At 30.7% G+C, this 14,161-nt stretch overlaps 2 protein-coding genes across 2 annotated transcripts in view; both read left to right on the forward strand.

Annotated features, from left to right (window-relative positions):
• Positions 1-4,926: 4,926 nt before the first annotated feature.
• HELRODRAFT_156859 (hypothetical protein) lies at positions 4,927-10,014 on the forward strand (the record flags this gene model as incomplete). The annotated part of the gene is made up of 8 exons (XM_009018232.1): positions 4,927-4,983; positions 5,308-5,436; positions 5,907-5,972; positions 6,194-6,314; positions 6,851-7,027; positions 7,195-7,322; positions 9,702-9,797; positions 9,886-10,014. The coding sequence occupies 8 exons, from the start codon at positions 4,927-4,929 to the stop codon at positions 10,012-10,014; spliced, it is 903 nt and encodes a 300-aa protein (XP_009016480.1).
• A 972-nt stretch (positions 10,015-10,986) lies between these two features.
• The window catches only part of HELRODRAFT_77859 (hypothetical protein), a gene marked incomplete at both ends in the record, with an annotated part of 38,673 nt that continues 35,498 nt past the window's right edge, over positions 10,987-14,161 (forward strand). Inside the window, one exon of the mRNA XM_009018233.1 lies at positions 10,987-11,041. Coding sequence (XP_009016481.1) covers positions 10,987-11,041 — 55 coding nt within the window. The remainder of the gene's footprint in view (positions 11,042-14,161) is intronic.

Below are 14,161 nucleotides of genomic sequence, written 5' to 3' on the forward strand. Positions count from 1 at the left end.
ATAATCAACAAGTTTCCTAAATGTGAATTTTTATAAATTAGGCATTGCTTACTTTTGATCATCACGCAACCATTTATTAAAAAATACAAATACTATATATCATCAGAATTTTATGCCAAACAATTATTTTCATGTTAAATTTTTGAAAAAAGCGACCATTGTGCTAACTTATGAATGGTCTGCCTCCAGAGAAAGCATGGATCATACAAGCATTCAAGGAAATATAAAAATGTTACCATAAACAACTTGTCTGTCGAATTGGATGTGTTCTGAAATTTTCAAAATAAATTAAATAAATAAATTAATTAAAACTTTCGAAAATATTTTGAATAGAAAAAATGACAATAACTCTTTTTTTGAGTGATTCAAATATTGAGAAGCTGATTTGCAGAAATTCATTGGCAGCCACAAGTTTGATGTTATTTGGGCTCCTGAAATGAAAAAAACTGCAATTCATTATTCAAATAACAATAAAAACAATAGGCTGCAATTATTTTGGGCAAAAACAATTTGAATAAATTATTGAGCAATTACATTACACCAAGGAAAGATTGAATTGATAACTAAAGTACAAATGAACTTGATCTAAATGCAATAAACTGTCAAAATATAACTAATTTCATAACAATTAGAACAATTATTGAAACATCATTTAAAAAAAATCAACAAATACAATTTACTGATAAAAAAATAAATCAAACAAAATCTAGAAAAGAAATAAAATATTGAATGAAAAATTGATAAAGAATAAAAAACCCAACCTAGATAGGATGACGAGTGTCTTCTCCATCTTGCCAGCAAATGCAACAACCATTTCATTGTATGACTGTTCCAACTGCTGCGAACAGTTCCACAGATGCAGTTGCAGACAGGACAGAAAATCATCACTTACTTTCGGGAAGTGGAAGGATGTTGTTCTGAAAAAATCAAAAGTAGTACTACCTTATAAACTTTAATTATTTTGGAATGTGTACAAAAAAATTAATAAAATTTAGGCAAAAATTTGATAAGAGGAATGCATAGCCTAAATTACAATATTTTAAATTATCAGTAAGAAATGTATTAAGTAAGTGATTGGAAATGACAAACCTTTCATTTATAATCATAGCAATAATGTAATAATTACCTGATCATTAAAAAAACAATAAAAATAAAATATGATGCTTATAGTAAAACAACAGCATGATGTTGAATTTAATTTAAATATGATATAGTAACTTATTGAAAATAGAGAAAGAGTCTGTAATCTCAACTAAACACATACACACTGTCACCACCATCATTTGCTGGTGATTCCTTATTCAGGGTGACACAACCCAGCTAAATTAATCTGACATGAAGATAACACAAAGATTAACCAGACCAATTATGATAATTGGTTCTCAGCCAGTCTGTTCCAACAAACAAATACATAATTTGGTTAGGTTAGAGTTAGATGAATGTTATTAACATTCATTTTATTTCACAATAGAATAAATTCAACTGAAATGAACTGAACATTAAATAAATTTTTTTGTAAAGTATTTGAAGTTTCCTGCCTAAACATTGCCTGTATATAGCTTATTTTAATTGTATGATTCATTTGTGATTCAAATAAATTTACAGCTATCAAGTTTAGTTGATTTAATTTCAAATTTTTAAGGAATTAAAAAAAGAATTAAACTTATTATCACATTGAAGATTTTAACGTGAAGAGGCATCGTTTCTCCCTTTTATTGAAAATACTCATGTTCTTTTTATTTAACTTATTACAATTTCCACAATAAAAAACAATAAAAAAATTTTTAGCTTTTGCTAATGGAATGCCAGTGCATATCCAGAATGTCAATTTAATATTATGTAACAAATTCAATTCTTAGTAATTTAAGACAATGAAAAGTAAGATTTACAATAAATTTAAATTAGTTTGATGCTTGAAACATAAGAAGAAAAAAAAAATCTGAAAATTAAAAAAAATCCTAATAAATAAGAACCTTCTAGGAAGCTTCAAGCAGTCCGTCTGTATGACAGTTGAATGTTTTACTATGAACTCATCAAGAGCCTCACAAAAACTTTTTGGGTCAGACTGAATAGAAAAAAAAAAGAGATATATTCAATAAAGTATCATAAAGAATATACTATACTGTATATTTTAATTAAATTAAAAATATTATATAAAATAAATAATATATAAGTATATTTATACTTTTATAGAACTATGATTATGATAGAAAGAGTTAGTAGAAGATACATTATCCAATAATTGCCATTGTATTATAAATTATTATATTTTTTATCGTAAAAAAATTGATATTTTTAAATTTAAGTTAAGATGAGTTTATTTTATAATTAAATTTAAAACTTGTTAAAAAAAGTAAAAAGTATTAAAATAAAGGTTCAATAACTAATTTTTAAAATTAATTTACAATTGTTTGAAAAAAATGTATTAATCAATTAACTATAACATTAATTACTTATTAATTTAATTAATTTTCAATTTCAATCCAAATAAAGTATAAAATTTATACTATAAATGAAATTAAATTAAAAACCAATACAGGTAACAAAGATATTCGTCAAAATTTACTTTTAGAGATGCTTCAGAAAAAAAATTTAAAAAATCTTTTTCACTTTTGAAGAAATTAGTCATTTTTGTTTTTTGCGGTCCCCAGCGAAAACTTTTATGGAAATAAAATTGTGATTTAGCAATCTTCTAATCATATTCACTTTTTACTAAACACCTTTTTCAGATAAGGGATTCCAATGACAATAAATATGTAAAAATTGTACATTTTAAAAAAGTTAAAAAATTAAAATAGTATTAAAATTTTGAAATAATTTAAAAAAATTTTTTAAATATACAATTTTTTTAAAATTTAATTTAAATATTTAAACTGCTACTTACGAATAAAAATGTTTTTTTACTGAGATTACCTTTTAAAAGATTACGTTGTGTTTACACTTGCAGTAGAATTTTTTAGTGAAATCACGTAAGAAGATGCAGTTTATAAATTAGGTAGGCACTTGAAATTTTTTTAAATTTATTATTATTATTATTATAATGCGTGTTTGTGTTTGCTTACAAGTTGAATAAATGTCTGCTCCAAATGACAACAATAGGTTCTGGAAGTCGAAATCATCTCGCCTCCCTGGCAGGTATTTAAATTTTAAAATTTAATTAATAATTTATTTTATTTTTATATTAATTCATTTTCTTATTTTAATTTTCAATTAAGTATTAAGTTTAATACTGAATATATATTTAAGCTGTTAGTTTAAAAATCACCATATAAAATAATGAACTTAGTTAATAAGTTTTATAGAAAGAGGAAACTCCTAATAAAGTTTTAATAAAATTAAAAGTTTTTAATTTATTTTGAATGGTTTATTAAATAAACCATTCAAAATAAATTAAAAACTTTTAATTTAAAGTAATATTATTCAATTTTTTAATTGCCCATAACTTTACCCATAACATGGGGTTTTGTTGCGTTAACAAATGAGATATAATTTGTAAATATCCATTAAAAATTATTTAGCATACAGTTGTTACAAGCTAATGGAGGCAGGCATTGCAATGAAGAAGCTCAAACATCTAAACCATCTTCAGAGTATGTATTTATGTTTGACAGTTTTATTCTTTTAAATTAAATTTTTAATGACTTTTTATCATTACAGGAGTATTTGCATTTCATTGAATTATTCATTCAATTTTATTTTCTTCATGCAAAATGTTTTAGTTGTCAGAATGGATCAGTGTTGATGAAAGATGAAATCGTCATGTTGCACGATTTTCCAATACAATTGTCAGTGGAAAGAATAAGGGAAACAGCATTGGAGGTGATGAGGAATCACAGCAAGCAGTCTGCTGGAGATGTCTTCAGTTCAGATGTTGACAAACTTCCTAATAAATTGCTGGCAACAGAACATGTTGGTGAGGATCAAATAACTGAAGCAAAAGAATCTTTGCAGTTAAATTCCTCACAGAATGGTAAACAAAACTATATCATTAGTTAAGTTTTTAAACAATGTTTTTTTTTGTTTAAAAAAAATAGTCATATTTGTACAATAAAGTAAAGTTAGCGTTGTTCAACATTATGAAATGACATCATATATGTAAATTATATTTCATATAATTATCTATGTATTTCTATTCTGTGCTTGTAAATTAGGTTTCATTACTTTGGTATCATCTTATATATAAATGCAAATAGCACGTGGTCATATTTTATAATTGCACGTGGTAATATTTTATTATTGTTGGCTTTGTAAACGATCCTAGAATTTAATTTTTCTATTTTAGGTTGGTTATTCATTTATAATTTCTGTAATATTTTATATTGTTTCAATTGTTTATTTATTTATGTTCTTTATTCACTCATTTGGATTTTCTATTTTAGATTAATAAATCAGGTTATTCGAAAGCAAACTTATATATATATATATATATATATATATATATATATATATATATAATTGATTGGTTGAAAAGCAGGTTATGAAGTTTCAAGACAGTTGAGTGATGCTGGAAGAACATCTTCAAAAAGTTGCCATGCCGCCTGCAACAGCAGCATTCCCCATGCTCCCGGAAAAGGAGTCCGATCCATGAGCAAGGTCCTCTCATCAAAAACATCCGAACTATCCTTTGAGTCTGAAAGTTCAAGAATTGAAAAATTCAATAGCTATTTGAATTCAAATGCTCTCAAATTAGGTTTTCTTTAATGAATTTATTTTCATTTCTGACAAATCTGTACAACATGCAAAAAACATTTGTTCCTTCTTCTGTCCATATTTTTATTTTATATCGAATCAATTTTTTTAATTCCAAAATTTTTAATTTTCAAAAGATTTGCATGATGACTAATTGCTGAAAAATATTTTTTAAAAACTGTTTGATGATGCAATCATTAGTTTTTCAAATGTATTTCAAAAGAAAATTTCCAGAAGATGTGTTGGTCTGGAATTCCTCATGTTTGTAGGAACGTGGCATGGAAAATATTATCAGTTAGTTCATTTATTTGTTCACTCATACTTGCATTTGAGGTTAGTGGAGATAGTATTCAAATCAGATCACCATGCAATAACAGTGATGTCTGGCATGTCATTATTTGATTGGGCCTACGTACATTCCAGCACATCTATTTAACTCTTTAACTAAACTTTGTGTCGATTGTTTGATATTTTTCAATTTGTAGATATAGCCTTTCAATTTTCTTATCAAGTTGTCATTACGTAGTTAATGAATTATATTGGTTAACTTTCTAAAGGATTGAAATGAAAATAAGAAAATGACAATAATGATAATAACAACTATAATAATAATCTCAGAGGTACCTGCCACTGATGGCAGATCGGCGAGAGATGATGCTGAAGAAGAAGAGGCAGGAGTACTTCAACCTGGTCGATCAGTATTATGAAACGAGGAAGCAAGCCATACACGCAGATACATATCATCAAGTGAGTGATGATATGTGATGATAGCATCAGATGGTGAGTGAAGTGATGGGTGATGATATATGATGATATCATCAGATGGTAAGTGAGTTGGGATGATTCATAACATTGGATTTGTGATGATATGTGATGATATCATCAGATAATGAGTGAGTTGTGATGATACATATCATCAGGTGAGTCAGATTTTATTGTATCATATCATTTCTAAATGTTGTATTTTTTGTAAGAGATTATTATTATGCAAGTGCAACACCATTTTGCATTAATTTGTTAATCTACATTGCAATTAATAATGCTTAGCCATATGATAACTGATAACTGATGCTGAGTCAGATCCAATTTAATATATAATCTTTATTGACCTAGATATATATTGATGAGCAATTAACTATTAAGTAACATTCTGTTATTGACCAAAATACATATTAACGTGGAATTAATTATTAGTTAATATTCAATTTTTGACCCAGATACATATTGACATACCTCGGATGAGTCCTCTCATTCCTCTGTTTCAACAGGAACTAGTTCAAGAAGTTGGTATCTAGGCATCATATCACTCCAGTTCTTTTATTGCTCATTGAATATCTCAATGTTAAAAAATGCATTTTAATATGATAGAAGTTTAAAAATTTGTAAATAATTTTACATGATGTAATCAATAATAATAATTATATTTAAACGCGTTTTTGTATCATTTGTTCTAATGATAATTTACTATGTTTTGAAGTGATGATATGAGTGATAATAATTTAAGATATTCGAGCGTATCCTGTACATATGGGCCATACGACATCCGGCCAGTGGTTACGTGCAGGGCATCAATGATTTGGTCACACCATTCTTCGTTGTTTTCATCACTGAGTACATTCCCCTTGGTTCGTTCTCATTGCTGTTCTTCATTTATTTAGCTGCTGGTACGCAGAAAATAAATTTTTCTTCACGCTACCAGATGTTTCTAATATGATTACAACTCATATTTCTAAGATTTAAAGGTTCAAAGTCTGTTACAATCCTCTTAGGTTCTGAGGAATGAACCACACAAAAACAGCCTATTTGAATACGTGCCAAACGACGCATCACACACAAAGCGTTTGATAGGTGGTGATCTATCGGTCATATTCAGATCGAACCGGATCACTGCACGCACTGCAAAACAGCACTGGGCTATCACGCCATTGTAATTAAAAGATGCAAACGTGTTACGAGTTTAAAAAAAAACAATTGTTCATGTACCGTTTGTTCTAGCCACGAAATTTAAATTTATTTATTGAGAACAACTTTTCAAAACACAAGTGAAAAATTAACTTTTATTGGCTTGAAACACATTTTTGTATTTTTTGTTTTGTCTATCTGTTATTTTTTATTATTTACTCGAAATAAGTTTTTGTTATAATTACTTGATCAGATGCAGATATACGAACGTACAAAGTAAACAGTCTTCCAGAGTCAGCCATTCAAAACCTTGAGGCAGATAGTTTCTGGTGTTTTTCCAAGTTGTTGGACGGCATACAAGACAACTACACATTCGCTCAACCGGGCATCCAGAAACAGGTCAACACATTGAAGGACCTCATGATGAGAATCAACAGTGAGATTTTATTCTGCGCTTGAATGGATGATAAGATAGATGGTTCTAGGAGAACGCTTCGTTGAGCAAAATAGAAACCCTGTATGTATTTATATTTATACCACATTATACATAGAATGAAATTTTTTTCCGATTGCAACAACCATCATCACCACCGTCATCATTAGGTGAGTTGCACCAACATTTAACGAGCAACCACGTTGAATATCTACAATTCGCCTTCAGATGGATGAACAATCTGCTTATGAGGGAAATGTCACTGATGTGTGTCATTCGACTCTGGGACACTTACCTGGTTTGTTACTGGGATGGGGGTCTTGCTGGTATTTCATTCAATCTTCGTTTTGCGTCCAGAGACCCGGTTTCCCGAGGTAGGACGTTGTTCTCTTTGCCATCAACTTTTTGCGCCAAATTAGACGATCAGTTGTATCCATTTCATTTAAATTTAGAGCTTTCATGTCTTGCTCGATTGTTTGCGACCAGGACTTCTTTGGACGGCCTTTGGGACGTGTACCAGGTACTTCAACATCTGCAAGAGAAGTTATGACACTGTTTTCACTTCGTTTGACATGACCAAACCACCGCAGACGGTGTTGCCGGCATTCGTCCTTTGTATCATCTAAACCAGCACGACGCAGGATTTCGGTAGATTTGATGTGGTCCTTCAGACTAATTCGTTGCATCCATCGGAGCATTTTCATGTCGGTTCGTTGAAGTTGTTGTTCCAGTTTGGTTGTCATTGGCCATGTTTCTGCACCATATAACAACACCGGACGTATCACAGATTTATGAAGTCTTGATCGTAGTGGTAGTGGGATGTCACGCCGCATCAATATAGAGGCAAGGAGATGCCATTTATTCCAGGCTGCACGTCTGCATGCTCGAACGGCAGCTTCAGCTGTTTCAGTACAATCCAGAACATCCCCTAGATATTGAAACGATGTGACTTTCTCTACCTTAATGGCTTCAAAAACTGCTATTTCGAATTTGTAGTTGAGGATTGATGCAAGCAGGACAAACAAAATTGGACACTTTAGATAAAGTACCAATTATTTTTGAACAACGTTTGTGACACCACTAGTTACACTGCTGACACTTGATTGAATTGTTACCAACACCAGCTTTACAAACTGAACAGGGCCATTGCCCAGTAGCTGTGGATTGGATGGGTTCACCAGTGTTCATTGCTTTGGTTTTGCTGATGTTGACTTTGAATCCATGATCGGCGAGTCTGGTGTTCCAATCTTCAAACATCTGTGCTGCATTCTGCTCAGACGTGGCTTTTAAAATGATATCATCAGCATATATTAGATTCCAAATGTCACCAGTGCGTATCGGTTTTGTGATTTCTTCCATCACAGTTATAAATAACAGTTGACTGAGAATCGAGCCTTGCTGAACTCCAACGCCGATGTCAAATGCATCTGTGTTTTCAACCGTTGTGCCGACAAGAGTCTTAGTATTCGTATACATTTCCATCACAAGTCGAACAAGATAATCTGGAATGAGTTGTCGACGTAGACTCCACCTGATTGCTTCACGGGGAACTCGATCAAATGTTTTTTCAAGGTCTACAAAAATGTGTGATAGTTGTTGATGCTTTGCGAGGTACTTCTCTTGCAGTTGCCGAAGGATGTGAATTGCATCAATTGTTGATTTCCCCGCTAGGAAACCAAATTGATAATTTCCGATTGTGATGCACGACGTTAATCTTCTCAATGATTTTCTCGACAATTTTCAGGGAGTGTTGTAACAGACGTATACCCCGATATGATGAACGGTTCAATGGATCGCCTTTGCCTTTGTGTAGCGGGACTGTCATGCTATAGTTCCATTCAGTCGGCATTGAGCAATTTCTCCAGATTTCACGGCAAAGTTGTAGTAACGTTTGGATACCTGCAGTACCAGATGCTTTGATAATGTCATTTGTGAGTCCAGAGGGCCCTGCTGCCTTTCCATCCTTTATAGCTTCCAGAGCTTCTGTAAGCTCCTCTATAGTTATGTCTGGAATCGGACCTTCGATGGGTGGAGCGTCAAAATTAACATTGATGGGATTTGTTTCGTTTAACAGACGGTTGAAGTATTTTCTCCACTGTAGCTTGATCTCATCTTGTTCAAGAACCATCTCATTTTTGTCATTTTTGATACATGAGGCACCAACTATGTCTTTTTTCGTACGCTTTGCTTGTTTTGCTATATGATACGGAGATTTCATTTGTTCACCTTTGCTTTTAGTGAGCCACTCTCTGCACTGATCTGTCCGAGCCAGTGCAACTTGACGTCTTGCATAGTTGTTCTTCTCACGGAAAATTTTTATGGTCATCAACAGACTTTGATTTTTGCCATTGCTTGTATGCAACTTTCTTTTCAGCTATTGCATTTTGTACACTGTCATTCCACCACCAAGTGCCACGTTCATGCTGACGTTTTGTACCAGTTTTCCACAAACTGTAGTTGCAGCGTTTATCAAAATTGTTTTGTATGTACTCCAATCTTTACTGGCTTGCGATTGGTGGTCTAACTGTGTGGCGACAATGATTAAATATTTCATTGCATCAGTAATATCTTTTAGTGAACTAATGAGTTACTTACAATAACAGGATAATGTTTTCGACCTTTTTGTAGTTCAGAAATTATAGCGTTTTATTCAAAAACCGTTTTATTTCGCTTGTAGTGTGAATCGGAGGGGTTTGCTTCATTTCACTTGTACGTTTGCGCGGCACTGCTCAACAAATTTTCTTCTGAACTCTTGCAAGAAAAAGATTTCCAAGTTAGAAAATAATTTGATTCAGTTTTCTGTTTGATTAACCATTTTACACTTTTTCTCATTGCTCATTTTTAAATTTAATCAATTCAAGGGTTTGATGTTGTTTTTGAAGAACCTTCCAACTCAACACTGGAACGATGATGACGTCAGATTTTTGCTTGCAGATGCCTACCGTTTAAAATTTGCTTTTGCAGACGCCCCTAGCCATTTGAAAGAATAATGTTTGACAACTATTCTCTAAGTTGCCAATTTTGTATATACGAAAATAAACATATTAGGTTTTAATTTATTATTTGGTTATTTTTCGTTTTCTTAGTCTCAATTAGAATTACTGTATGAATGATTTCGATGTTCTTTTCATGTAAAGCAGTGTTGGTAATTTAACCGATATTTCATCAATGAACGGCACGTATGATTGTATAATTTCATCGTTCGTTTATCTTGTTCATTTTATTATTACATTAGATGGTGCGTGCTAATTTGGCATACAGTGGTTAACAGTGTGAGCAGTAAAAACTTTTTATTGAAAACATGCGAAGTAAATGTAAATATTCTGACTTAACTGGTTCATCACCAAGTCATTCAACATATAGACTACTATACCACATCATATATGTAGGATACGCACCTAATCCAAACGGTTGATTCATGATCGGGCAGTATCGGCTTGGTGAGCTCAAAAATTTCTAATCTTTGTATTTTCTGGGAGGACATTTTCAGATGGATAAACAAGAAGTCTCTGGGCCCGGAAAATAAAAATAAATGAATATGTAGAACGCCGAAGCAGCCAATCTATCCTTTCTTGGTATAAAATGCATATAAAATGACACGAGTTAGTCTTTTTAATACGTTCTTCAATGTTTCCCTGATCAGTTTTTGAAACGTTTTCAAATAATGGGGTTTTAGTAAAAAAAAATTATTAAAACTTTGACAATTCAGAATAAAATTGATTTCATTTTAATTAAAGCGAACTAAAACATTTTATTAAACAGGGAATATTTCCTTTTCCATACATTATGAATCTTTGCCTGAAGTTTGAATTCTATGGTCTGGTATAATAACAATGGCGATCGAAATTTTGTTTATAGATATAATGAATAAGTAATTATAAATACAAAAATAAAATGGATATTTCACACAAATATTTCTGGTTCAAAATTTAAAATTATAGTTTTAGTTATATTCCAAAATGATGTCCCGCTTGGCTGATTATTTTGTTATTGTTGGATATGATCATAGCAAAACTGGTGACTAAATTGTTTTTTTTTTAACTTTTTTCCATTTTTTTATTTATTCTGAAAAAATAATTTTAATTTCTTCATTCTTAATTATCTTTTTGATGCATTCAATTTTTATTTCGGATAGAAAACATGTTTCTTCAGCTTAAATTTAATTTAAATTTTTTATTAGGGGAAAGTGGGGATGCTTGAGACACTTTCCGTCCAAACGTAAACAAAATGTAATGCCCTTCATCATTAAACACTTTTTTAGCATTTCAGTTAGAGCTGGGTCTACTGAATAAGATTTTATAACCTCATGCGACATTGTGAGTCATTCTAGACGACAGTTTCAAAAGTTTTACAGGTACCTAAATGTCTCAACCATCCCTGCTACTGTACTGGTTGAGACAGCAGGAGTCATGCTTGAGACACCATTTAACTCATTGATATTTCAAAAGTTAATATCCCTTGCTTTTGTTTTATGGCTTGCAGAAGTTATTAGCAAGAAAATATTATTTTATGACATATTTAGAAAATATTATAGGATAAATTGTTATTAAATTTCACCAAAATCAAATAAAATTAATTTGAAAAAAACAAAGTTTCGACAAAATATTTATTTCAAATTGCACTTTTCACAAACAAAATTTTGTTCTGTTTTTGAAATACCAGCACAAGCAGTATGTGCCCATTCTTTACATTTTCCTTGGCATTTAATCCAGCTTTCACCATTTGTAGAAGAAGACCATGAAGAGCAACAATAAGGACACAGAGCATCATCATCATCACCATTATTTTTGTTGCCAGAATTGCTTGAAAATTTCAATCGCCTGCGACTTTTCTTTTCACATTTTACTTTTTTTTCTGTTTTTGTCTTCTTTTTCCTTGTCTTTGAGAAATTTCATTTTTAATTGGAGTATCTGTTAAAATCCTCGTTTTACCTAGCCTGGGGTGTTTACCTTTCAGTTTCTTAGGTGGAGCAACTGGAAATGGCCTGATGTCTTCAGGTTTAAATATTGTAGCGATCTCATCAAGAACATTTTTGGAAGTTTCAATAGTGTTATTCAATTGGGGATTTGATGATTCACTTGGTTTGTAGGCACTATCCTGCTGTGAAAAAACTTGATCTGTAGACTCTGTTGAAGTGTGATTCATGGTTATCCAAGAGAAGGAGCACAGGTGTCTGAATGGAACATCTTACCTTGAAAAACAATTATTGATTTGAATTTACCTTAAAATATGTAATTTGAATAACAATCATTATTTCTAAACAAATTTATAATTAAAAACTCACATGATGAACAAAATGTTTCAGATACATTAAGAAGCTTTCTGAAGTCATCCATCCACTAGGATGACTAGTTCCTATGCAACCAGCAGGTCCAAAATTTATAAAATGACTTTTGAAATGAACCCTCGGAAATATGAACATCGGAGGTATTGCTTGACCAATGGCATTAATAGCACAACAAACTGTAACCAGTTTGCCTCGATCCTCACTACCCGTAATCGCTCCAACTTGCTTTTGTCCTTTTGGTGATAAAACTTTTATCGCACCTTGAACTGTTGTGCAACCAGTTTCATCGATGTTATAAATATTATTTGGTAGAAAATTATGACGAGCCTTTACGTCTTCTAGATTTAAAAAAAGCAGCAACATTTGTTTTATTAAAACAAGACGCTCTTCCCATTGACATTGTTTCTGGTTTTCGAATTGAAATTTGCGTGTTTCGTTTCAAGAAACCATCAAACCAATCCTTCCCGGCTATCTGTCCTGAATGCCAATTATCTGGAGTATTATTCTTATTTTTAATAGCCATTTGATATGCCAGTTTTCTCATTTCCATTGCAGTCAGACCATAATACATCTTACATGATGTAATTAAATAATTACAAAAAATCAATTCTTCTACTAATGTGAAAATTCTACGATTTCCCCAAAAACTAATCATAGGTGATTTTTCATTATTTGCAAATCTCTTAACATATCGGGATAATGTAGTTTTGTTTATCTCAAACTGTTTAGCCACTTTTCTCAACCCTTCTCCATTTTTTACCATTAGAACAGCTTTGCGTACAATTTCCAAACTATACTTCCCTCTTTCTGTTTTTCGAATATGAGTTCGTGGCATGTCTTCCAAAATAAATATAATAAATTAAATAATGCTAATAAAAATAAATAAAAAAAAAATACATAAATAATTTATGTTTTATTCAATTAATTTATCAGATAAATTAATACAAACCAACCTAAATTTATATTTACTGATTATATAACTAAAAAGTAAAGAGTTATTAAGAACACATAATAATTAATTATTCAGGGTTGATTGAGATGTCTCATTCAACCCTTTAAATGATTGTCCCAACCATCCCCAACTAAGGTTTAGGTTATAAAAGTTCTAACTTGACAATATTATACGAGAAGAATCGCTAAATAAACAATAAAATTAATAATAGCAAACTGTATTTAAAAAAACAAAATTAATGTAAAATAAAACGAAAAAATGTGATCACCTAAATTTTACTTTCGAGGTCCAAAAACAGTTTTTTCAGTCCGGAAACTAAAAATGTGCATGAAATTTGATTCGCTTTTAGATAAACATAAATGACATGATATTCGACAAAGATAAACTAAAAGAGTACCCTTAAAGCGCATAATTTTCTTATTATTGACCTGTCCCATCCAACCCTTTGTCTCAACCATCCCCACTCTCCCCTAAATATAAAATTGAAAATTGACTTATTAAAAATTAATTAATGAATCAAGAATTATTAATAGTTGATAATTTTAAATTGATAATTATTTCTTTAATATTGTTTATCAAGTCTTAGATAGATTGGTTTTTTGACCATTTTCATGTGTTACATTACATAACTTAGATTACTAATAATTTGATGTTTGATGTCTTTTTAATTTTACTTTAACCTGGTTATTTTATTTATTTACTTTACTTTTACTGATTTGTTATTTAATAATTATGTATGTATATGTTAAAATATAATCATGTTTGAAAACTTAACTCCAACTAGTAAAAGTTTTTCAATAAATACTAAATAGCTAGTCTTCTACCTAAAGCTAAGACAACCAAAATTATTATTTATGATTATAAAATTATTCTTAAAAATTATTTATTATATTATGCT

Source organism: Helobdella robusta (genome assembly GCF_000326865.2).
Source record: "Helobdella robusta unplaced genomic scaffold HELROscaffold_21, whole genome shotgun sequence".
NCBI classification, from domain to species: domain Eukaryota; kingdom Metazoa; phylum Annelida; class Clitellata; order Rhynchobdellida; family Glossiphoniidae; genus Helobdella; species Helobdella robusta.